This window comes from Macrotis lagotis, chromosome 1, assembly GCF_037893015.1.
Source record: "Macrotis lagotis isolate mMagLag1 chromosome 1, bilby.v1.9.chrom.fasta, whole genome shotgun sequence".
NCBI lineage: Eukaryota > Metazoa > Chordata > Mammalia > Peramelemorphia > Peramelidae > Macrotis > Macrotis lagotis.
The window spans coordinates 717,626,727-717,649,731 of NC_133658.1; the positions used below are offsets into that span (position 1 = coordinate 717,626,727).

General features: G+C 34.2%; 1 protein-coding gene across 2 annotated transcripts in view; it reads left to right on the forward strand.

Annotated features, from left to right (window-relative positions):
- Nucleotides 1-16,795, forward strand: part of STAM2 (signal transducing adaptor molecule 2) — a 46,805-nt gene extending 30,010 nt beyond the window's left edge. The window contains exons 9-14 of one of the 2 annotated variants that reach the window (XM_074215973.1): nucleotides 925-1,004; nucleotides 1,131-1,218; nucleotides 2,259-2,313; nucleotides 6,137-6,290; nucleotides 11,377-11,546; nucleotides 14,003-16,795. In XM_074215973.1, the coding sequence (XP_074072074.1) occupies nucleotides 925-1,004; nucleotides 1,131-1,218; nucleotides 2,259-2,313; nucleotides 6,137-6,290; nucleotides 11,377-11,546; nucleotides 14,003-14,231 (776 nt within the window). In that variant the 3' untranslated portion in view covers nucleotides 14,232-16,795. Of the gene's footprint in view, nucleotides 1-921; nucleotides 1,005-1,130; nucleotides 1,219-2,258; nucleotides 2,314-6,136; nucleotides 6,291-11,376; nucleotides 11,547-14,002 lie in introns of both variants that reach the window. The other variant, XM_074215972.1, reaches the window with a different exon arrangement.
- Nucleotides 16,796-23,005: the final 6,210 nt, after the last annotated feature.

Here is a 23,005-nt window from a genome sequence, read left to right on the forward strand (position 1 = left end):
CAGTCATCTCCCACTCTTTTGAATCTGCAACTTCTCACTATTAACACACTGTTTCCCTGATGCCTTCAAACACTTACAAGTCTTCCCCAAGTTTAAAAAACCTTTACCAGAACCTCCTTTCCTCTCAAGTAGTTTTCTTTAAGTGCAAACCTGATGTCCATGTGACTCCCCACACCCATTCCATTTTGTGACTTCCCATTTGCTTTCACATGAAATGTAAATTCCTTTGTTCAGCATTCAGTTCCTATACAGGCTGGCCCCTTCTCTTTCCTGCTTCATTCTCCCTCTCTTACTCTTCTGCCTAGACAAGCTAGATATTATTCTGTTCAGCATACACAGTATTCGCTTGACACTACCATGCTTGGAATGCCCTAATTCTAACTAACACAGGAATTTTGCTTTAAGCATTTGCTGCATGAAGCCTTTCTGATAGCTTCTAGTTCCCTCCCCAATTACACTGTATTTAATCACTTTATGTATGTTTGTATTGCATATGTGTTTATATATACTTTCTTCCTTCTTGTTCTAAGCTCATTGCAAGAAGGATTTGTTGTGTTCTTTGTTTGTAGGGCCTAGTCAGTGTCTGTCCATATAGGTGCTTAAGACATATATTGTAAGAGAGTCAGCCAGTAAGCATTTCTTAGTCTTCTATTATGTACCAGGCACTGTGCTAAATTCTGGAGGGATACAAGAAAGGCAGAAGACAGTCCTTGTCCTCAAGGAGTTCATTCTCCAATGGTGGAAAGAACAAGCAAACAAATAGAGTTATATCCAGGGTAAATAGGAAATGATTAACAGAGGGAAGGACTCAGAAATAAGAGGAATTGGGAAAGGCTAAATATTGAAACAGTCTCAATTTAAGAAGAATTCAGATGTCACAATTGATGTTGAGGAAATTAAAATTTGATTTATTTCTTGTAGCAGCAGTGGACAGAACAAATGTAATTGATGATGCTGCAGAAGAAATTAGAAATTCAGAGCCTGAACCAGTTCATATAGATGAGGTAGAGTCCTTTCAATTATCACTCTTTATATAATGTGTTTTCTATTGCTTGACAATGTTGGGAGTGAGGCATTTTTTATTTCCTGACTTAAATTCTCTTTACTTAGATAAACTTTCTGTTTTTAAGGATAAGATGGATAAAGCGTTGCAGATACTTCAGAGTATAGATCCTACAGATTCAAAACCAGATTCCCAAGATCTGCTGGACTTAGAAGGTATTAAATGAATATTAGAAAAGAATTTAGCTTGAGAAAAATGTGCTTGGGTAATATTGACTTGTATGTTCTTCTGAAAATGTAAGTTATTTTTCAAGGATGAGGCTAATAATAGTATGGTAGATAGTAATACTAGTAGAACTCTGAAGTTGCCATCTTATATGAATATCCTCACAAAGAGCTACTAACTTAATGCTTGCTCTCGAGTTTCTAGTAAAGTTGCCTGGAGAGATTTGAAGTCATAAAAAAGATAGTGAAAGGGGGGATTTAGGGAACAAGATAATCTTAAGAAATTTTGGTCCTTTGACAGTCAGAAATTTGGAGGACATTGAGGTTCAGACTTCTATAATTTTCTCTAAGAAAATTTCATATGCATCTTACTAAACAATTTCACAAAACTTTTTGAGGGGTAGAGGATAAGGGTTAGTGAGTGTGGAGGATGAATTACATTTTATGATTTTGGCATCTGATGTTTTGTGAGTTTATTTCAATTTTGCTTTAAAAACATTTTTTATATGATATCTATAAATGAGCAGTTTTTCAATAACGAAATCTGCTAATGAGTAATAGAATGTTGTTAGAGTTGTTTCAGGAGAAAAGTGAAATAGTTTGAATAAATCAGTTTAGTAAATAATGACAGTAAAGAAATTTTATAGTTCATTTGTATAGTTGCCTTCATGATTGTGTTTTTTGCAGTGTAACTCAAGTTCCTTCATTTTGTTTAGATAAAATGTCTTTCAAGGTTATTTTTAAGACTTTGGGATGACTCCAAATTTTGCAGCTTATAAGTCCAATTAGTAGCTCCAATTAAATTATAAGGTGGTGACCTTTAAATTTTAATTCTGGCTTGACTTTTGTGTTATGTTGCATAGAGATTGAAGGAACATAAAAATAGGTCTTCTGCTTTCCTTTTTCTCATATAAAATTGGAAGACAGATTTTATTCTGGTTGTACTATGTAGTCTTTATTCTAACAAAAGAGGTTGAAAATCATTTGATTTGATCATATTTTCAGATTTATGAGTGGTCTTATATTTACAGATGTGTGTCAACAGATGGGCCCTATGATAGATGAAAAACTTGAAGAGATTGATAGGTAAGTCACATTCATTGGGATTTTTCCTGTCAAGATAAAAAAGCTTAATTTTTTAATGTTTCATTTGTATTTGTCTGAATGTTGAACTGAGAATGTATTTTTAAAAAAATCATCATTTTCATTAAGTCCTACTTAAACAAGAAGATCTGAATGTAGAACCCTTTGGTATTTAGTAGTATTTAGTGATTATTTATATTCTGTTTAGAATTATAGAATCTTTGTTATTTATGCCAATTATACAGGAGCCCAATTAGGATAAATTGTTTCTTGTGTTCTTGTGGTAGGAGTGGATAATAAGCAGTGAAGGATAAAGAGGGGGGGTACTAAGTATCATGACAAGAGCAAAAAAAGGAATATCTTGAGAATTTAGTTGGACAAAAACTGAATTGTTATATAATAGCTGTTACATTTGTTAGAATTTTTAATATTTTGATGTTTTTAAATCCAAGAAAAAATTCAAAGTATTAATCCTTCACTGTCATTATTTCTTTACATTGATTCTCTTTCTTCCTGTATTACTCTTTCTAGTCCTCCCTACCATCTACTTTGTCTTACAGTGTGGGGAAAATGTTATGGTTGTGCCATTAATTTCTCCATACTCAGCTTTACTAGATTGACAAAGAAAGCAACACATAACAGGAAAACTTTACTGACTCTGAATTCACAATATATAAATTCAAATCATCTACCTTTTGACATGACAACTCTGCACCTCAGCAAATTACTTAACGTTTCTGGACCTCAGTTCTCTGCTCTTTAAAATGAGGGCGTAGGACTAGTTAAGGATCTTTTCAGCCCTAGGATACTGAGTCTATGATGGACTAAGAATGGAATAAACATGAATTGCCTCAATCCTTGCTAGTTTGTCAACTCACTATTCTGAACACCAACGTACAGGGGCATTTAAAAAAAAAATTCTGAGCTTTCTGTATTAGTGGAAATCAAATGGTTTTTGTGTTATAATTTTCTGCTGTCACCTTTTAAAATGGTAGTATTGGTTGCTAGATGGTGCAGTGAATAGAACCACCAAATCTGGAGTCAGGAAGACCTAAATGCCAATCTGACCTTAGATATTTGTTACCTATTTGACCCTAGATGAGTCATTTAACCTTATTTGCCTCAGTTTTCTCATCTGTAAAATGAACTGAAGGAGGAAATGGTAAACTACTTCTTTATCTTTGTCAAGGAAATCCCAAATGAAATCATTAAGAGTTGAACACAACTGAAATAATAGTATTGTCATTTTGACATTGTTACCAAAAATCAAATACTTATTTGTGTGTAGTATTTGGTCATTGAAATTCAGTTTTAATTTCTTAGATAAGTGGTATTATAAACATAGAACATAGATCTCAATCAGGTCACTGTTGTCTCTTCCTTTTAGACTAGTTAATAATTCTTTCATAGCGACATCTTTTCATTTATTTTTTTTATTAGGGTTTTTTTTGCAAGACAAATTGGGTCAAGTGGCTTGTCCAAGGCCACACAGCTAGGTAATTATTAAGTATCTGAGGCCAGATTTGAACTCAGGTACTCCTGACTCCAGGGCGGGTGCTCTATCCACTGTGCCACCTAGCCGCCCCGCTACATCTTTTCAGATGTTTGCTTTACAGGCAACTGCTAAATGAGAAAATTTTCTCTCCTTACTTTTAGAGGACAAATATAAAGTGCATCTGGTGATGGTAGAAATGGAATTTATTTTTAAAGAGAGAGCATTGTGTTAATTTATGAAATGGTTGCATTCTCACTGTTTACCAGAAAATGTGGTTGCTTTGGGGAATATAAAGATAAGTGGTCAGGTCCGGTCATCAGAAATTCACATTCTAACAAGAGAGATGATCGATTTGCAAATAGTTGTTATTCATTCGTTTCAGTTATGTCCTACTCTTGGTGACCCTGAGGAATACTTAGTGTCCATGAAACTTTCTTAGCAAAATACTGCAGTGTCAAACAAAGGATAAGTGACTTCCCCAAGGTTCTAAACAATTAGGAAATTTCTGAGACCAAATTTTAACTCAGGTCTTGCTGACTAAAAATCCAGTGCTCAGTGTTTGCTGCTGAGGGAGGGATTGGAAAGGAAGGGTGGAAGGAAATTATATAACTTATAAATATGCATATGCATGTGGATGAGTGTTGAAAATATTTCATAACGTGTAATTGGGAAAATAAATAACTAAAAGTCCAGTGCTCTATCCACTGCACTAGGTAGCTGCCCCACAACTTTCTCACAAATAGTGGTAATCCAAGATAAACTATTACAAGTGTAGTGGAAAGTACTTTGTGAATTCATTAGACAGAAAATTACCTCTTTCTGGGAAAACCAGAGAAGATTTCATGGAGAAAGTGGTAGCCAGACTTAACCCAAAAGGATGAGTAGAATTTGTACCCCCCCAAAAAACAATGGGAAGAGGAAGGACATTCTAGGCAGAAGAAATAGGGTACACCAAGGCATGGAGGGGAGGAAGCCTCTGAATAAATTTGCTTGATTGGAATACATGAATGTGAATACTGAGAAATAAGAAATAAGACAAAAGATAAATAATAAAAACTTAAAGGGGTTTATACTTTATTCATTAGGGAGCCCTTGAAGGGTTTTGAATACAAATATTTGATCAGTTTTGTTAGGAGGGTTATTTTGTCAAGGATCTAGATTGGAAGCAAGATTAAGAGTCATGATACTAATTAGAAGATTTTTACAATCAAAGAACCTCAAGTCTTATTGCTTGCCAAGCTTGAGTCTCTCTACAGATCTGATATAGGCTTTTCCAGTCTAACTTCCAGTAAAGAGAGATAATACTGCTAAAAGCAGACCATTTCATTCCTTTTTTGCATCAGCTCTTGTTGCAAAAGGTATTCCTTTTAATGAATTGAATATCCTGTAAGTCTCTGAAAGAGGTAGTGTGGTGTAGAATTAGTGGAAATGATGAGGCAGCCACAAATGATAGGAAAGTACCTGGGTTCAAATCCGGTCTCAGGTACTTAATAATTACCTAGCTGTGTGGCCTTGGGCAAGCCACTTAACCCCATTTGCCTTGCAAAAACCTAAAAAAAAAAAAAGAAAAATAATCTGCCCCACATAAACTGATAAGACTGAATTTGACTGTTCAGACTCAAAACTAGCCACATTTGAGGATTTGGTTACAGTAGGAATTTTTTAGGTATTTTTTCCAATTGCATAAAATGACAATTTTTAACATTATTTCTTTTTAAATTTTTGGTTTCCAAATTTCTTTCCTTTCCCTCTCTTCCTTTCCACCTTCCTAAAGTGGTAAGCAATTTGATATAGGTTATATATCACACCACTAAGAATTGTTAATTATTTCATTAATAAATGAAGTGTTTGAATTTCATAAGTATATTTTCATTTCACATATATTTGATTTCATTCCAAGAACAAGGCTCATTCTGTTCTGCACTATATTGAGATCTGTAACCAAGACCATTAGGCCCTTATTAAATAATCAAATCACTGTTGTTCCTAATAGAATTGTTACCTAAAACCTGTTAAATATAAAATTTCAAATATTTGTGATAAAAGAAGGATAAATTAATTGATTGCTATCTCCGAGGAGTTTGCCATGATGTTATTAAATCATTTCTCCATCTAAATATTATGTTATGATCAACTACAATTTTTAAGGAACAAAATGTTCAGAATTAGTTATTTTAAGAACTGAAATTGTGGATGAGTTTTTTCTGTTTCCTTAATGACTCCTTTTAAGACTTTATTTAAAACTCTTTTAAAAATAAATTTTAAAAATAAATTATCTAGCAGATGAAATAAGGAGTCATAAAGCACCCTTTGTCTTTTTTCCTATAATAGGAAACATTCAGAATTATCTGAATTGAATGTAAAAGTCCTAGAAGCTTTAGAACTATACAACAAGTTGGTTAATGAAGCACCTGTGTATTCAGTCTACTCAAAGCTTCATCCTCCAGCACATTATCCATCTACGTCAGCTGCTGTCCCAGTGCAAGTGAGTATACTCTTTGGGAGGGGGTCACCTATTTATTGATTGTATTTTGTTTTGGTTTTAAAGGCAGACCAAGTATTACTGTGCAGTATTAACTGCCTGAATTTTTAAATTTAGAGTTAGATGTTATAAATTCATTAATGCCTATTAGTTTTCTAACTTGAAAAAACTGCAAATGTAGAAGGTAATAGATTCCTTTGACTTATTAAATGTTGTTGTTACACAGTCTTAGGGTATTTGTAAATTATATTGATGGACCAGGATAAATTGTCAACTTTTTCTTGGTCTGTAAATAAAGACTGAAATAAGCAATAAAGTTTTAAAATCGTTCAACTTGTTCACACAAGGTGAAGTAAAAATTTAAATTGTATGACTATAAAGTCTGATATAGCAGAATCATAATAAGACTGATTCTGTCAAGTACATGAAATAATTAAGCCACTTGAAAACCTTTTCAAACAAATAAGGTTGTTAGTAATTATATTCAAAGTGAGCATGGGTGAACAGGTTTTTAAAGTTTTTTTCTTTTAATTATTTTTTTTGATTGACTTCTTCCCTCCTTCCCTCCCCACCCTATACTAGAGAAGGTTGCCATTTGACACAGTTATAGAAATAGGTAAAACCATGTTTGGTATACTTTTTTGTCAGCTTTCTCTAGAGGTGGATAACATTTTCATTTAAAGGTCCTTTGTAGTTTATTTGAATATTTTAAATAATTTACCTCAGTCATTCACAATTATTCTTTGGATAATATTGCTGTTACTGTATCCAATATTTTTTGTGGTTCTGCTTACTTTACTCTTCATCATTTCATGTAAACCTTTCCATTTTTTAAAAAAATCAACCTGTTAATCATTTCTTACACTCTAATAGTATTCCATCACATCATATACCACAACTTGTTTAGGCATTCCCTAATTTGGGGGCATCCCCCTTAGTTTTCATTTCTTTGCCACCACAGAGCGAATTGCTATAAATATTTAGAACATAGGATACATGTTATTTTACTAAAACAAAAGTGGAAGTCTCAGACACTAAAGACAAAAGGTAGAATGAGGGTATGTAATTCAGGTGACTTAATTGTTTAGTGAAAAAAAGGGCAGTTACTATGGTAACTGTGACATAACTTAACCAATATGTCATGCCCTCAATTTTTGAAAATTATGAAAGATTTATTACATTTGTAGGTGAAAGAGAGTTCGAGTGCAAAAGGCAGTTGAAGTTTATTCAGTATCACCACTGTCTTTCAGATACCTATTAGAAAAAAGGAACAATACAGAATGTTGGTATAAAACTGTATATCATTAGTTCCTGAAAAAAGAATATTTTCCAATCTCATAGATTTTTGTGTTCAGCTACAGTACTTAACTCTTTCCAACCTTTTCCAAGCATGATCATTTTTTTCTCTTTTATTAAAGATTTTATTTGAGTTTTACAATTCCCCCATCTTACTTCCCTTCCCCCACCCCCACAGAAAGCAATCTGTCGGTCTTTACTTTGTTTCCATGTTGTACATTGATCCAAATTGAGTGTGGTGAGAGAGAAATCATATCCTTAAGGAAGAAACAAAAAGTTTTAGAGATAACAAGATGAGACAATAAGATATCAGTTTTTTCCCTAAATTAAAAGGAATAGTCCTTGAACTTTGTTCGAACTCCACAGCTCTTTGTCTGGATACAGATAGTATTCTCCATTGCAGACAGCCCAAAATTGTCCAATTGTTGCACTGATGGAACGAGCAAGTCTATCAAGGTTGATCATCACCCCCATGTTGCTGTTGCTGTTAGGGTGTACAGTGTTTTTCTGGTTCTGCTCATCTCACTCAGCATCAGTTCAGCATGATCATTTTTTAAAAGATAATCTTTAATGAATTTGATTTCCTATTTTACCCAGTAAAAGGTGCTGTTGCAGCTTCATAAAACATTCTAGTATTCCTGCAAAAGAATATCAAAGATAATCAGAGGGTCCTGTTTTCTATTTTTACTGTATATTCTAATTTTCAAAATATTTGCATACATATTTATTTCTATATGAAAAGTAGTTGAGGTGAAAAATTATTTTACTGGGGGGGCATTGTAGCAGCAGTGTGGAAGAAATTCATTTTGCATGATCTCAACTTTGGGTGGATTATTGAATGATTGCTGTAGAAATGTTGTAGTTGCTTTTCAAGATACTCATTTGGAATAAAAGAAGAATTTAGACCATTAATTTTAAAAGTTAAAATTCTTTGGAGGTGAAAATTTGTAACAAGAATAGGCCAATTTAGGGAAAAGACACATTTCTATAAGGAAACAGATGGCAGCTCTCTTTGTGGTTGCAAAGAATTGAAAATTGAGGGGGTAAAGGTACAGGATTTAGGCACAAAGGGTAATACTAAAGACCAGTTAGGAGAACAAGGAATTATGTATAGAAAAGGAAGAAATTTATGACCAAACAAGAAATAGAGAACATTATAAGATGCAAATTGGCTAATTTTGATTACATGATATTAAAAAGTTTTGCACAAATAAAACCAATACAACCAAGATTAAAAGAAATGCAGTAAGTTAAGGAGCAATTTTCTTCTAAATTTTGCAATGCAGTGAGCAGAAACAATTTTTACAATATCAGTGTTTCTGATAAAGGATTTATTTCTAAAATATAGAAAGTACTGAATCAAATTTATAGGATTACAAGTCATTCTCCAAGTCAAAGGATATGAACAATTTTCAGATGAAAAAATTCAAACTATATGATATGAAAAAATACTCTAAATCACTATTAATTAGAGAAATGCAACTTAAGTCAGTCAGCTCTGAGGTACCTCATACCAGTCAGATTTACCAATATGACAAAAAAAGAGAAAATAATCAGTGTTGGAAAAGCTGTAGGGAAACTGGGACACAAATTCATTGCTGAACTGATTGTAACTGATCCAGCCATTCTGGAGAGCAGTTTGGAACTTTGCCCAAAGGGCAGTAATACTGCTATAGTCTTTTGATCCAGCCATACCATTACTAGGTCTCTATCCTAAAGAGACAACATGTGCAAAAAAATTTTTATTTTCTAAGTGGCAGTAGTGGCAAAGAATTGGAAATTGAGGGAATACCCTTCAGCTGGGGAATGACTAAACAAATTGTGGTGTATATAAATGTGATAGAGTACTATTGTTCTGTAAGAAATCATGAACTGATGGACTTTAGAAAGGCCTAGAAGGACTCACATGAACTGATAATTGAAATGAACAGAACCAGGAGAACATTGTACATATTTTAACAACATTGTATGATGATCAGATGTGATGGACTTAACTCTCTCTTCAGCAGTACAGTACTTGAAAAGTCAGTTCTAAAAAGACTTATGATAGAAAATACCATGCATTTTTCAGAGAAAGAACTATGGGGTTTTGGGGGGTTTTTTTTGTGTGTTTTTTTGTTTTTTTTTTTAGGTTTTTGCAAGGCAGATGGGGTTAAGTGACTTACCCAAGGCCACACAGCTAGGTAATTATTAAGTGTCTGTGGCCGGATTTGAACTCAGGTACTCCTGACTCCAGGGCTGGTGCTCTATCAACTGTGCCACCTAGCTGTCCCAAGAAAGAACTATGAAATCTGGTCAGCGGCAGTGCAGTGGACAGAGCACCAACCCTGGAATTAGGAGGACTTGAGTTCAAATCCAATCTCAGACATTTAATAATTACCTAGCTGTGTGACCTCAGACAAGTCACTTAACCCCCATTGCCTTGCCCCCAAAAAACTGGAATCTGAATGCAGACTAAAGCATGCTACATTTATACATTTAAAAATTTCTTTTATGCTTTGTTTTGAGGGTTTTTTGCTCTCTTGTGATTTTTTTTTCTTCCCATTTGTTCTGATTCATCTTTCACCACTTGACTAATGTGGAAATATACATCTGTAACCTGTATCAGTTTGCTCACTATTGAGGGGAGAGGGAAAGGAAGAAGAGAGAAAATGTGGAAAAAGAAAGAGGGAGGGAGAAAGGAAGGAAGAAAATTGAAGGGATGCCCATCATTTGGGGAATGACTGAACAAGTTGTATTATGAAATTATAATGAAGTATTGTGATATAAGAAATAAGTGAACTTCAGAAAAATCTAGAAAGACTTAACACAAATTGATGTAGAGTGAAGTAAGCAGAACCAGATCATTGTACACAATAACAGCAATATTACATGACTAATAATTGTATTGCTGTTTTCAGCAATACAGCTATCCAAGACAATTCCAAAGGATTCCATGATTGCTATATCAGATTGCTTACTCTCTCAGTGAGGGGGGAGGGAAAGAAGGAAGGAGGAAAATTTAGAATTTGAAATTTTGAAAAAAGTTTAGTGTTATTTTTATATGTTCTTGGAAAAATATTTTTAAAAATCTTAAAAATAGACATTTATAATTGAAGAGAGAATAGTAGTCCTTATCTTCTGTTTATTAAGAACAGATTTATATAAGACAGATCATCTTTTCCTTTGAGGAGTTTTTTCCTCTGAAACTGGATTAACAAGCGAAACCAAAGAAAAACTTTAGCAAAAATACATTATAGCTTAAATATTGCCAATTTTAATAAAAACAGAAGCTTTCACCTTCAGTTGTCACTTATGCTGGGTTTTTTCTGGGTGTCTAGTTCATAGAAGCAAAGAGTCTATATGGGTCTTCTCCCTATCACACCATTACTTTGTTAGCTTTTTCTTTGGAAAGAAGAGGCTGTGTGTGGATCACAGGAAAGGCAATTAGTTGTAGTGATATGAAGACTGAAAAGTGCACTCCTTTAAAGGAGTATATGGGTTTTGTGAGATTTGAGTGCAAGTCCCCCCCCCCCCCCAATAAGAGGCAGCTTAGATGGATTTCAGCAGAAAATACCTTCCAGCTCTACTTACAAAAACCCAACAGTAAAATTAGGCATAGACTTTGGCACTAGGACTTAGAAACTCTTCTTCAAGGAAGCCTATAGAATTAAATACTACACATTTCTGAATAGGTTGGTCAGTAGAAGAGATTTGAACTATCCACACCACTATCATATTTTTGTTTCATTTATGCTTTTTGGATTTAAATGACAATCCTGAAAACCATTGAATGAAGTTTTTTGATTAATAGGCATATCCTGGCCAACATCATGGTGGAAACTACATGGTCCAGGGCATTCATCAAGTCACTATTCCCCAGGGATATAGTCTGGGACCAGATCATATTGGCCCTCTGAGATCTCTGCCTCCAAATATAAATTCTTCAGTAACAACACAACCTGCTCACACTCCATATTTAAGGTGAGTTTTTAACAAGATTATTATTTTTTCTCAAATGGATTAATTTCTAACAGACTGTCAGTATTGAACTTTGCAACCCATTTTTTTAATATACAAACCAACTGTTCGTGATTTTTGTTTTGTTTTGAATTTTTATGCAAGAATTAGAGATTTGTCTTCATTTAGCTACCCTTGGTCAGTGTAAACTGCAATACTGGAACAGGACAAAGCACAATGTCTCTATGAAAATTAAGCCCCAAAGCATTTCTTCTTCAGTATTGTTTTAACCAAAATAGTGGGGGGGTTTTAATAGCTGGTTTTTAGGAGTCAAAGAATCAGAAAGTAGTTAAGGCATCTTTTCTTCTATTCATATTTTTTTAGGCAAAACTTTGGATAGGTAAATTTTTCTTCCTAATTCAGTATCACTAGGCGTTGGTTCCTTAAATTAGAGAATTGTCTGAACTATTTCCACCAGAATGTTAATTGTGTTGTTGTTTGTATAGATCTTATTAAAGTTCCTTCTCTTAAATTCTATAAATACTATGTCCCCAACTGATTATTTTAAATGAATTTTTGGTGTTATTATAAATTATCCATTGCCTATTTGAGATTGAGCTAAGATGAACTTTCATAATATTGGGCAGCACATCTAAAACACAAAACACAACTAATACACTCCCCAGGACTTTACATCTAATCATAATCATTCTGCTGAGCTACAATTTCAGCAATGGCCTTCTGAAAAATCTCCACCGGGATATGCCTTAGGATCTAAAACTTAGCATGTCCAAATTGGAACTTATGGAATATTTTCTGCCAAACCTGTCCTTTCTCTACACTTCCAAGTTTGCTTTGGAAGAACCATTATACTCCTGTCATCTAGTTTTTTCAAGTTATCTATTTTTTTCCAATTTCCTTAGGCAATCAGTTATCAAGTCTCATTAGCATTTCTTGCATCTTCATTCCCTCTTAACTCTTACTATCTCAGTTTTTGATTTGTTTTTGTTTTTAATTTTTGCAGGGCAGTGGGGTTAAGTGACTTGCCCAAGGTCACACAACTAGGTTATATTATGTGTTTGAGACTTGATTTGAACTCATGTCCTCCTGACTCCAGGGCCAGTGCTCTATCAACTGAGCCACCTAGCTCCCTCTCTCCCTCTTAACTCCTACAGCCTCTACCCTAGTACAATAACTCAATTGGATGCTCTGCTTTGAATCTTTCACCTTTGTAGTCTATCTAAGCACACAAGTCCTAAATTAAAATGAGCCAAACACTGATCTGATATCATCCTTCCATTCCTCCTCAACTCAAAAAACTTCATTGACTCCCAAAATTGTCTCTAAAATAAAACAAAAAACCAGTGGCTAGATGGCAAAGTGTCAGGAGTACCTGAGTTAAAATCCTGCCTCAAGCACTTAATTACCTAGCTTCTGTGGCCTTGAGCAAGCCACTTAACCCCATTTGTCTTGCAAAAACCTAAAAAAAAAATGTTTGGTATTTAAAGGCCTCCACAATCTGATCTGATTCCTGTCCACCTTTCTTTATCTTATTTCATATTACCTTTATTGCAATCACTGACCTTTTATAGCTGTTTTTCTTATATTCAATGTTCTTTTCCTACCTTTGTGCCTTTGCAATAGGTGGGTCACCATGCACCTCAATCAAATAGTCCCCAACAGAACAAAACTCAGACATCATTCTTTTCCTCCTTCCCTCATATTGACATTCTCTCCCTTTGAGGAGGACATAAGCTATAGTACAGGGATGTTTTGTTTTTGTCTTTGCCTATCTCCTTAGGACCCTATACAGTGCCTTTGCTCATAAAAGAACTGTCTTTATTTTTTTTATAAACATTTTATTTGTTTTCCAGTTACATATAACAGTAGTTTCCATCTATCAATATTTTGTAAGATTTTGAACTTTATAATTTTCCCCCACCTCCCTTCCCCCCCAGAACTTTCTTTTTTGAAGTGAATTTGGTGAATTGATTTAATTTATTGAACTGTATTGTGCTAGGTGCTGTTGGGATAGGGAAATGTATGACTTGCTAGTCTCTCTCCTTAGAGAGTTTATATTTGGGAGATTAGATCTGTACCTGTACCTAATTAGTATAACATAAATTGTGATAAATGCCACTGAAGTGGTACAGTAAAAAATACTATAATAGATCTGAAGGAGAGATAGCTTACATCTTAAATTAGAAGAAATTTTAGAGGTCCTTGGAAGGCAACTGGCTAGTCTTTCTTTTCGTTACAGATATGAAAACTGAGGTCTCAAATGGGGAAGTGATTTGTCCAAGGTCCCACAACTATCATATGTCTGAGTTAATAGTGTGTAATGCTCTTTCTATACCATATTGCAAAATTATAACTATTTTGTTAGTATGAATACTTTTCTACCTGGAATTTTGTTTTAAGAAAACAACTTGGTCTTAGTAAAATTGTTGAAACAAGATTTTTCTCTGCTTTGTTTTCAGCTCTGGAGTAGATACAGTTTCCAATCCCACATATATGAACCAGAACTCTACGCTTCAATCAGCTACTCTTCCAGCTTCTTACACTCAGCAGATGGGAATGTCTGTGGATATGTCATCTTACCAGAACACTACATCCAGTTTGCCTCAAGTAGCAGGCTTGCCTGTGGCAGTTCCAGCTCATTCACTTGCACAACAGCAAACAAATTATCATCAGCAGCCTCTCCTTTAAAAAACAGACCAGGCTTAGTCTCAAAAACATTCATAAGTATATTGCTCAGCCCTTATGACTTGAGCCATCTAAGAATGATATAAAAATACAACCATTTTTCTCTCAACTCAGAAGGACCATGAGTAAAGCACAAAATCTTGCTTATCTCCTCACCCCCTGCCATGAAGCAGTTTTTGAAGTAATTACTTAAGTTAGACTTTTTTCGGAGGTGGCTTAAAGATAATTTGAATTTGTTTACTCTAAAGAATTCATATAATTTTTTGACAAGTACTGAGTAGCCTTTTGAATGTTAGCTAGTCTTTTTTTTCCTTAAGCATTGTCATTCTATGACATGCTTTAAAAAAAATAGCTTTCTTTTCAAAATGTACTTGGGAGGGCACTTTCATCTACTTAAATAATATTTTGTCTACATTCTGTGTTTTAGCATTTTCCATATTCTTGTTTCAAAATTTGAACATCTTTTCATTTAAAACTTCTACCTTACCAGTAGATTTCTTTTTGATTACCTAATTTTGCAGTTTTATTTGTGCTACTGATAATTGAGTTTTGACTGCACTACTAGCATCATTATTGTTGAAGCAAATGTGAATTGGGAGATGAAAATTGTTTCATAGTATGAGGACTGTGTAGATAGAAAAATGTAGGAAAAAAACAGTTTTAAAAAAACAAACCTGCCAACACTAGGTTAAAGAGTACCCCTAAATCTTGTTTCCATTTGTTAGGGAAAAGCATTTCATTTCCTTCTGGGGTTCAGGGGAGATTAATGGCTTTTTTTTTGCCCAATAAAGCCATTCCCTAGTGAAGGCCTGATCTAATTTTATGCCCTCTCTGCTATATGGATTTCTCTTGCCTGTTAAGTGTTCATAATTCCTTAAAAGGAGCTTGACGTGGATTAGAAACTTCTTAAGGAGAGAAAATCAGGCTCAACTATTGTGTCATGGGACCCTAATCATTTGATGTGTTGTATGTTAAGCATGGCATGTGCCCTCTGTTTACTGTGTTGAACCTTTCAAAATGTGGTTTAACTATCATTGTTGTGTCACCCCATTTGAAAATACTGGATGTTACGTTTTACTCATCATTCTGAACATGTGGAGTGATAGCATGCAATGGATTGATGAATAAAGTACCAAGGCAGTTTTCTGGAAACCTAAAAATTTTAGGTGGTTTTATAGTGTTCATAGTTCCTATAGACTATAGGAGTTGGGTAACATATTTCAAGAATGTGGGGTTTGTTGTCCCTTCTGAAAATTTGCACACTACTTTCTCATTTACCAGCTTCTTCACATGACACAAAATAGAAAATACACATAAATATAATTATGAATAACTGATGTTTACACTGGGGAAAAATAATAGTCATAACTTTAGTAATAAAAGTAGTTATATGCATGGAAGCAAGATTTCTACATGTGATTTTTACATACATAATCCTTTCTATCAAAAATTATTTGGTGATAATTTACCAAATTTTTTGTTTATCTAGCTTAAAGGAATTACTTGGTAATGTGCTCTTTTTTCAAAATGGCTAAATCCTGGAACAAAAGAGATCAATATATGGTTTACATTCACAGATGGGGAAAGCAAACTGCTATTTGCAAGCCTACTCCAAATCATTGTCTTATTTTAGATACACATAACTAGAAAGAAAGGTTTAGTGTTTGTTGCCCCATATTCTGATTTTCATTCCTTATTTTCTGTCCATGTGAAGTTAAATATGTGTGTGTGTGTATACACACACACACACACACACACACACACACACGTGTATCCTAAAATGGCACCTTAACTTTTTGTTAACATTTTTTCTGTTTAAAAAAATAAACAGTTTATTTGAAAAGCTGCTGTTCTTAATAGTTACTATTTGAAACCGTGGAAGAACTTACACTTTTTCCAAACAATATTTAATAAAAGTTATTTTAATGTTTATGTGTAAGTTCTTTATTGTGATTTGGAATATCTGAATAAAACTTAATTGAAAATAGTCTTTGAGCCAGTATAAATGCTACCCTATTCTTTAAATTTGGATCATTCAAGTAAGAATTTAACTGATACAGTTTTGGACTAATTTAGTTCTTTATAACATGTGAAATGTATATAAATATTGTATATGGGTATTTGTCTGTGGGATTTTATACATGTGCAGATGTATTTACTTCCTCTTAAATTAAAAATAACAATTTTATATTTGGCATACCATTTCCTTTCTTATAATGTGTATTGTGTAATTCACTTATCCAGATTGTAGATAGTGTAAAAATTTGTCTTTACATATTTTTTGTTTTTTTATAGGAGTTATAGGGATTTTCCCCTTCACGATCTTATGTACTGTATTTATTTTAAGTCCTGTTCGTAATTAAATGTTTGCTGCCAAAGGAATTGTCTAACTTAAGATTTCTACATTAAGTACATACCTACTGTTTTATATCAGGAGTAAATAAATCGCTTCTGCTTTTTCATATGCAACCTTGTTACATTAGAAAGAATTCCTGAAACTTTATAATAAAATTAATTTTATTATTAATAAATATTATTTGTTCCTGGGTATTGAAATAATTATAATTGGGTTTGTGTCCTTCTAGTTTGGATAAGTTGAAACCTACTTAAAAATTTAACTTGGCAGTTTATAAAATTACCTGAACATCTGAACCTAAAGTAATGTTTAAAACTCAGTTTATATAAAAAAAAAATAGTTTATACTATTTGACCCCTTAATTCCATATAATCTAGATAGAAATTTTGGTACTCAAATTTTTTAAGGTTATTTGATTAGAAAAGCTTATCATTTAAAAAGGTATAGACATTTTTTTCCATGTTTGTTAGTTTTTGTTTTTAGTAAGGGACATGAATTGTAAAAACACCTGACAACCAGGAGAGTAATTCTTGACAGTGTCATTATGGTGCTTTTGACAGAAGAACTTTTTCCTGATGTGTCCTTGCACCCAGTACCTTAGTACTGTTTTGAGAGTCTGGGATGGGGGCAAGGGAGGGGGTTTCTTGTAATACTTTTTCAATTTTTTTTCCCTTTTCAGGAATTAAAAAAAAAATGGTTCACATGAATTTAGATAAGCTAAATTTAAATTTGAAAATTATAAAACTTTGAAGATTTAGAAAAAGAAAGATTACACTGTATAGCATCTATTTAGAGGAACCCTGGGTTCCAACTTCCACATCATGTTTATTTAAAATTATTTGACATTATTATAGCAAGAAGTTTTTTGTTGATTTTTTTTAAGTTACTCATAGAATACTACAAAAGAAGCAGTAAACAACCTTATGTTATTTTTGCTAACAGGAATAAGAACATTAAATTTACCATTAATTTATTGATTTTTTTTAACAGAAATTGGACATTGAAGATACAAGTAGAAGTGAAATAGCCCTTAACCTCAAAGAGTTTACCTTCTACTTAGAGAAAGCAGCATGTACAGGGAGAAGTACACGCAAAATATATACCGACTAAACATTAATTTTTAGGATAAGAAAACAGGCCCAAAAGGGGTTCCTCTGGTAGGTGGTAACAGGGATGTACTTTGAAAAAAACATGATTAAATGAAGTCCTATACCATTATAAGTAATATTTTCAACCGGCTAAGTAAAATTTCCTGATTTTGATTAATCACCATTTTTTTTTGTCCATACAAATGGGAGTGCTAAAGAAAAGAGAAACACCCTGGAGGTAAATATTTAAATAAGAAATGTATTATTATTAAAAACATTAGGACTATTGACTGCTTCAGAAAACATTGTTAAAGAAAAAGAATTTGGGGCGGCTAGGTGGCACAGTGGATAGAGCATTAAGCCCTGGAGTCAGGAGGGTCTGAGTTCACATCCGGCCTCTCTCTCTCTCTCTCTCTCTCTCTCTCTCTCTCTCTCTCTCTCTCTCTCTCTCTCTCTATATATATATATATATATATATATATATATAAAGACAAAGGATTGGACATGGAGTTTGAATTCCAGCCTCTCTCCATGACCTCACTTAATAGTTTTATGAAAGCTAAGTCAAAAGTGCCTCATCTCTAAAATGCTCATAAAACTTAAAGACTACTTCAAAGGACTTCTGTGAAGGCATCACTTTGGGTTTTTTGCTTTTTTTTTTCAGTTTTAACAATATAGCATTGTTTCTTTCCTTCACCTGGAGGCAATGAGGCTGTACAGTGGATAGTGGGAGGGACCTTGAGTCAGAAGACGACTTTAAATTCAGCTTCAGACACAGATGTGTACTCTAGGCAAATATCTTTACCTCTGCCTCAATTATAAAATAGAGATAATAACATCTAACTCATGAATTGTGGAGGTCTAATTATATCTAACCTGGCATATAGTAGGCACTAGCAGATGGTTATGACCCCTCCCCAAACCACGGGAAGAGGAAAACGACAACTGTTTATTTGAGTGGTAAAATTTCCTGCTTTGACACATTACTAGGTTACAGAAGAGATCTATATTTTTAAGGGTAAGGATAAAAAGGAATCTGGATAACCTACCACATTATTTCCTCTGAACAATGATGTCTCTGCTCCTGTTTGACTCAGCATGGTATTCTGAGTCGTAAAGTGAATAGGAGTTCCCAGAGTCTGCAGCAATTTAATGTCAGCTTGTCTCTAGAATTTTGTCTATTGCACCTTACTTATTTTGGGTGTACTGACTTTCAGGCCATTGAGCTTAAAGTGTACTGTTCATTAAGATCAGAAATATACTTCTTCCCCAATTTATTCTTCTAGAAGAGTGCTTCCTTCACGTTAAATAAAAATTAACACTGGGAATAAGGAGAAGAATGGAGTTGGGTGGTGTAGTAGAGTTCTGGGACTGGAGTCAGGAAGTTCTGAGTTCAAATTGAACTTAGGCACTAGCAAATTAACTTTGGAGAATCACCTCATTTCTGCCTCAGTTTCCTTAGCTGTAAAATGGGAATAATCGTATCAGAGTTGTGAGAAGAAAGCATTTATAAAACTTTTTCTTTCTTGCACTACTTCACTTCCTTCCCTCCTGACCCTCCTCTCTTTCTTTCCTCCTCCCTTCTCTTTTGTTTCCTCTTCCCTTTTTCCTTCGCTCCTTCCTTTCCTCCTATCCTTTCCCACCCTCCTTTCCTCCTCCTTTCCTGCTAGCACTAGTGGTAACTTGCCCATAAAATCTTATTCTAGTCAACTGCACATTTACAGAAGAAAAAATTCTTCCTACCTTACTCTCCAAGCTATGGAAACAAAGTGTGACCCCCCCCCCCAAAAGTATGCAATGTAACAGAATCTTATAATCCTTTAAGTCAACTCCATGTTCGCTGAAGCTCTCTTCTCATCTCTATTAGTAATACCTCTCTCAAGTCTTTATTTTGTACCTACCTATGCATAAACATTTTATCTTCCTCAAGGTATCCTAAATTTGAGGAGTGCTTGACCATAGTAAATACATAATAAATGTTTATTAAATTTGATTTTAATATTTTCACACCTTCTAATCCTGCATGATTAGAAGGACTCAATCTGTGCTTTTCCATAAATCCTCCATAGTAATACTACCAAAATATACTAAAGGTCTTTCTTTGGAATGTTTCCAGGCATAGAACAAAGTACTTGGGATGTCACTTTTCCTTGACTTTTGCTATATTACAGCCTTAACTCCTTTTTTAGATTACATGTTCACGTGGAGGGGGAGGGGATATATTTTATGCTATGGAAAGAGTTGAACCTGAAGTTAACAGGGCCCAATTTTGAATTCTGATGGCCACTACCTACCTATGATACTTTGGGCAAAGCACTTAATCTCTCTGGGTCTGTTTCCTACTCAAATCAGTAAAAGGATATGATTGGACTAGAACTCTAAATTCGCTTCCAGGTGTTGATCCACGAGTCTTTAAAAATAAGTATAGACACATCATTAAAATGTTAGCTTGTAAAATGAACTCAAATTTTATCAACTAAAGATTAAACAAATTTCATTTAAAAGAGACTGAATTAAACAAACTCAGCTAACACCTATTATGCCATTGAAAAGCTGTAGCCTGGGCGGCTAGGTGGCACAATGGACAGAGCACTGGTCCTGGAGTCAGGAGTACCTGAGTTCAAATGTGTCCTCAGACACTTAATCATTACCTAGCTGTGTGGCCTTGGGCAAGCCAATTAACCTCATTCCCTTTCAAAAAAACTAAAAAAGAATGTATATCCATAATTTAATATCTCACTGCATTGCATCATAATCTATATTGTTAATTTCTTGATTTGCATAATCAGTTAAGTCACTTGTGCCCTTTGAAATTGTACCAATACAATTAATGGATTGGTTTTGTATTGATTTATAACTTTTTCAAAATTTTTCTTTGACAAGGGATGGCTTTAGATAGAAAGTAGGAGAGGATACCAATAAAATTTTAAAATGTACATACATTTCTAAATGTAGATTTTTACCAGTGACTATATTTTTTTAGAATTAAAAAACATGTTGACTAATTTCCGAATTTTTTAATTTTCTATTTCAGAATAGGTCTACAGCCTTGTGAGTATTGTAATGCAGTGTACAGTAATTTAGTTGCCAATATAACATTTTTTTAGGTATGTGTGGAAACACTAAGTAGCTCAGTTGTAATTGTAACTTGTTATTCTTATTTTATAAGAACTTTACTCCTGGGCAATTGGTCCCCTTAACAAATTACCTGCTGTGATAACAAATTTGAATATATATATATATATATATATATATATATATATGTCCTGTTGCAAAAATTCATTTCAAAAACATTTAAGTGCTTACCATGTCTCAGACCCTATGCTAGGTAAGTTAGGAATTTCAAAATGAAAAAGAATATAGGCCTTTCTCTTGAGGACCATATATTTTAATGGAATATAACATGTACCCAACTAAGTTTGTATAATGCAAGGTGGAATGTGACAGGCAAAGAACAGAAAAATCTAGATAGATTTTTGTCTGCAGAATGGGAAGTGGGCCAGGATAGCTGGACAGATAGATTAAAAAGATAGAAGCAACCTATGAAAAGTTTTAAATTCCAGATGGAGGAGATTATAGGTAATCTGAGAGATAATATAACATCACTGTAATTTACTAAACAGGAATGACAAACATTTTAGGAAAATAATTTAGTAACTGTTTGGAGAATGGATTGGACTGGAGAGAGACTTGGGGCAGGAAAGAACAATTAGGAGGTTATTGCAATATCTGAGATGAGAGAAGAAAGCTTGAACTAGAGTGGTAGGGATGTGTTTTTGAAAACTGATTGGGCATGTGGGGGTTAGTGAAAGTGAGGAATAGAGATTCAATCAATAAATATTAAAGGTCAGTTACTATATAACAGGCACTGTGCTAAAGTAGGGTTACAAAAAGAGGCAAAAGATAATCCCTACTTTTAATCTAATGGGGGAGATACCATGCAAGCAAATATATACAAAGCAAGCTGTATACAGGATAAACAGGAGAATTAGTAGAAGTGTCTGAAATTAAGGGTTGGGGAAAGCTTTCTGTAGAAGACAGAATTTTAGTTGGAACTTAAAGAAAGCCAGAGTTGATGATGGTTGTTTATCCTTCATTCTAAGAAGATCATGAGATCAGGGAGGTGATGCCATGACATGGAAGTGAATTGGATCTAAGTGAGGAGGTACTATGCAAAGTCATTCATCTGACTTTCTTCTCCAGAATCATCTGGGTCCAGTGGCCAGATATGTATCAGGATGACGGGATATGGCCCTGGATGCGATGGGAGACCTTGGCCATTTTTTAAAATGTTATTTTTGAATGTATTTTTCAATTACATGCAAAGATAGTTTTCAGCATTCATCTTTTATAAGTTTTTGAGTTTAGCATTTTCCTATCTCCCTCCTTTCCTTTCTCTATCCCTGTGGCAGTGAATAATCTGATATGTTATACATGAACAACAATGTTTAACATATTTCCATTTTAGTCATGTGAAAGAAGAATAAGAACTAAAGTGTGTGTGTGTGGGGTGGGTAAGTATGAGAAAGGGGGAAATAAAAGCTTTTGAAAGCTAGGTCTTTTCCAGGTCACAGTTTGACTAAGATAATACCCATCCAGTGATTAAAGTTAGGTAAGGGAGTGAGGAGACAAAGAGGCTAAAGATGACCACTCAAAAAAAAAATTAGACCCTCAGGATTTCTCAGTGGTTAAGATTAGTAATGGGGCAGCTAGGTGGTGCAGTGGATAAAGCACCGGCCCTGGAGTCAGGAGTACCCGGGTTCAAATCCAACCTCAGATACTTAATAATTACCTAGCTGTGTGGCCTTGGGCAAGCCACTTAACTTCATTTGCCTTGCAAAATCCTAAAAAAAAAAAAAAGCAATATGAGAGGGTAAGACCCCAGTGGTTCTGCCCAAAACACGAAGCCAGAGAGGTCAATAATCAGACCAGAGTAGGGAGAGTGATCTGGGTCTGGGAAACAGCCAAAAAGAAAAAGGAAAAGAAAAACATGCTTGGCGCTGAGAGTGATCCACGGTATCAAAGGCAAAGAGAATAAGAATTGAACAAAGGTCATGATTTTGAGTTTGCAAACCTGAGTGACTAAAAGGATGGCAGTGCTCACAATCTTGACAGGAAGTTTGGGAGAGGAGTGAGTTTTTGGCAGGGAACATAATGAGTTCTGTTTCAGATATGAAGAACTTGAGATGTTTTTGATGATCTAATTTAAATATCAACTAGGCAATTGGGGATGGGGAACTTCAACTCAGTAGAGACCAGGGCTGGATATATATACCTTGAATTCATAGATACAGGGATAATTATTTATTCTAGATCACCAAAGGAGGAAGTAT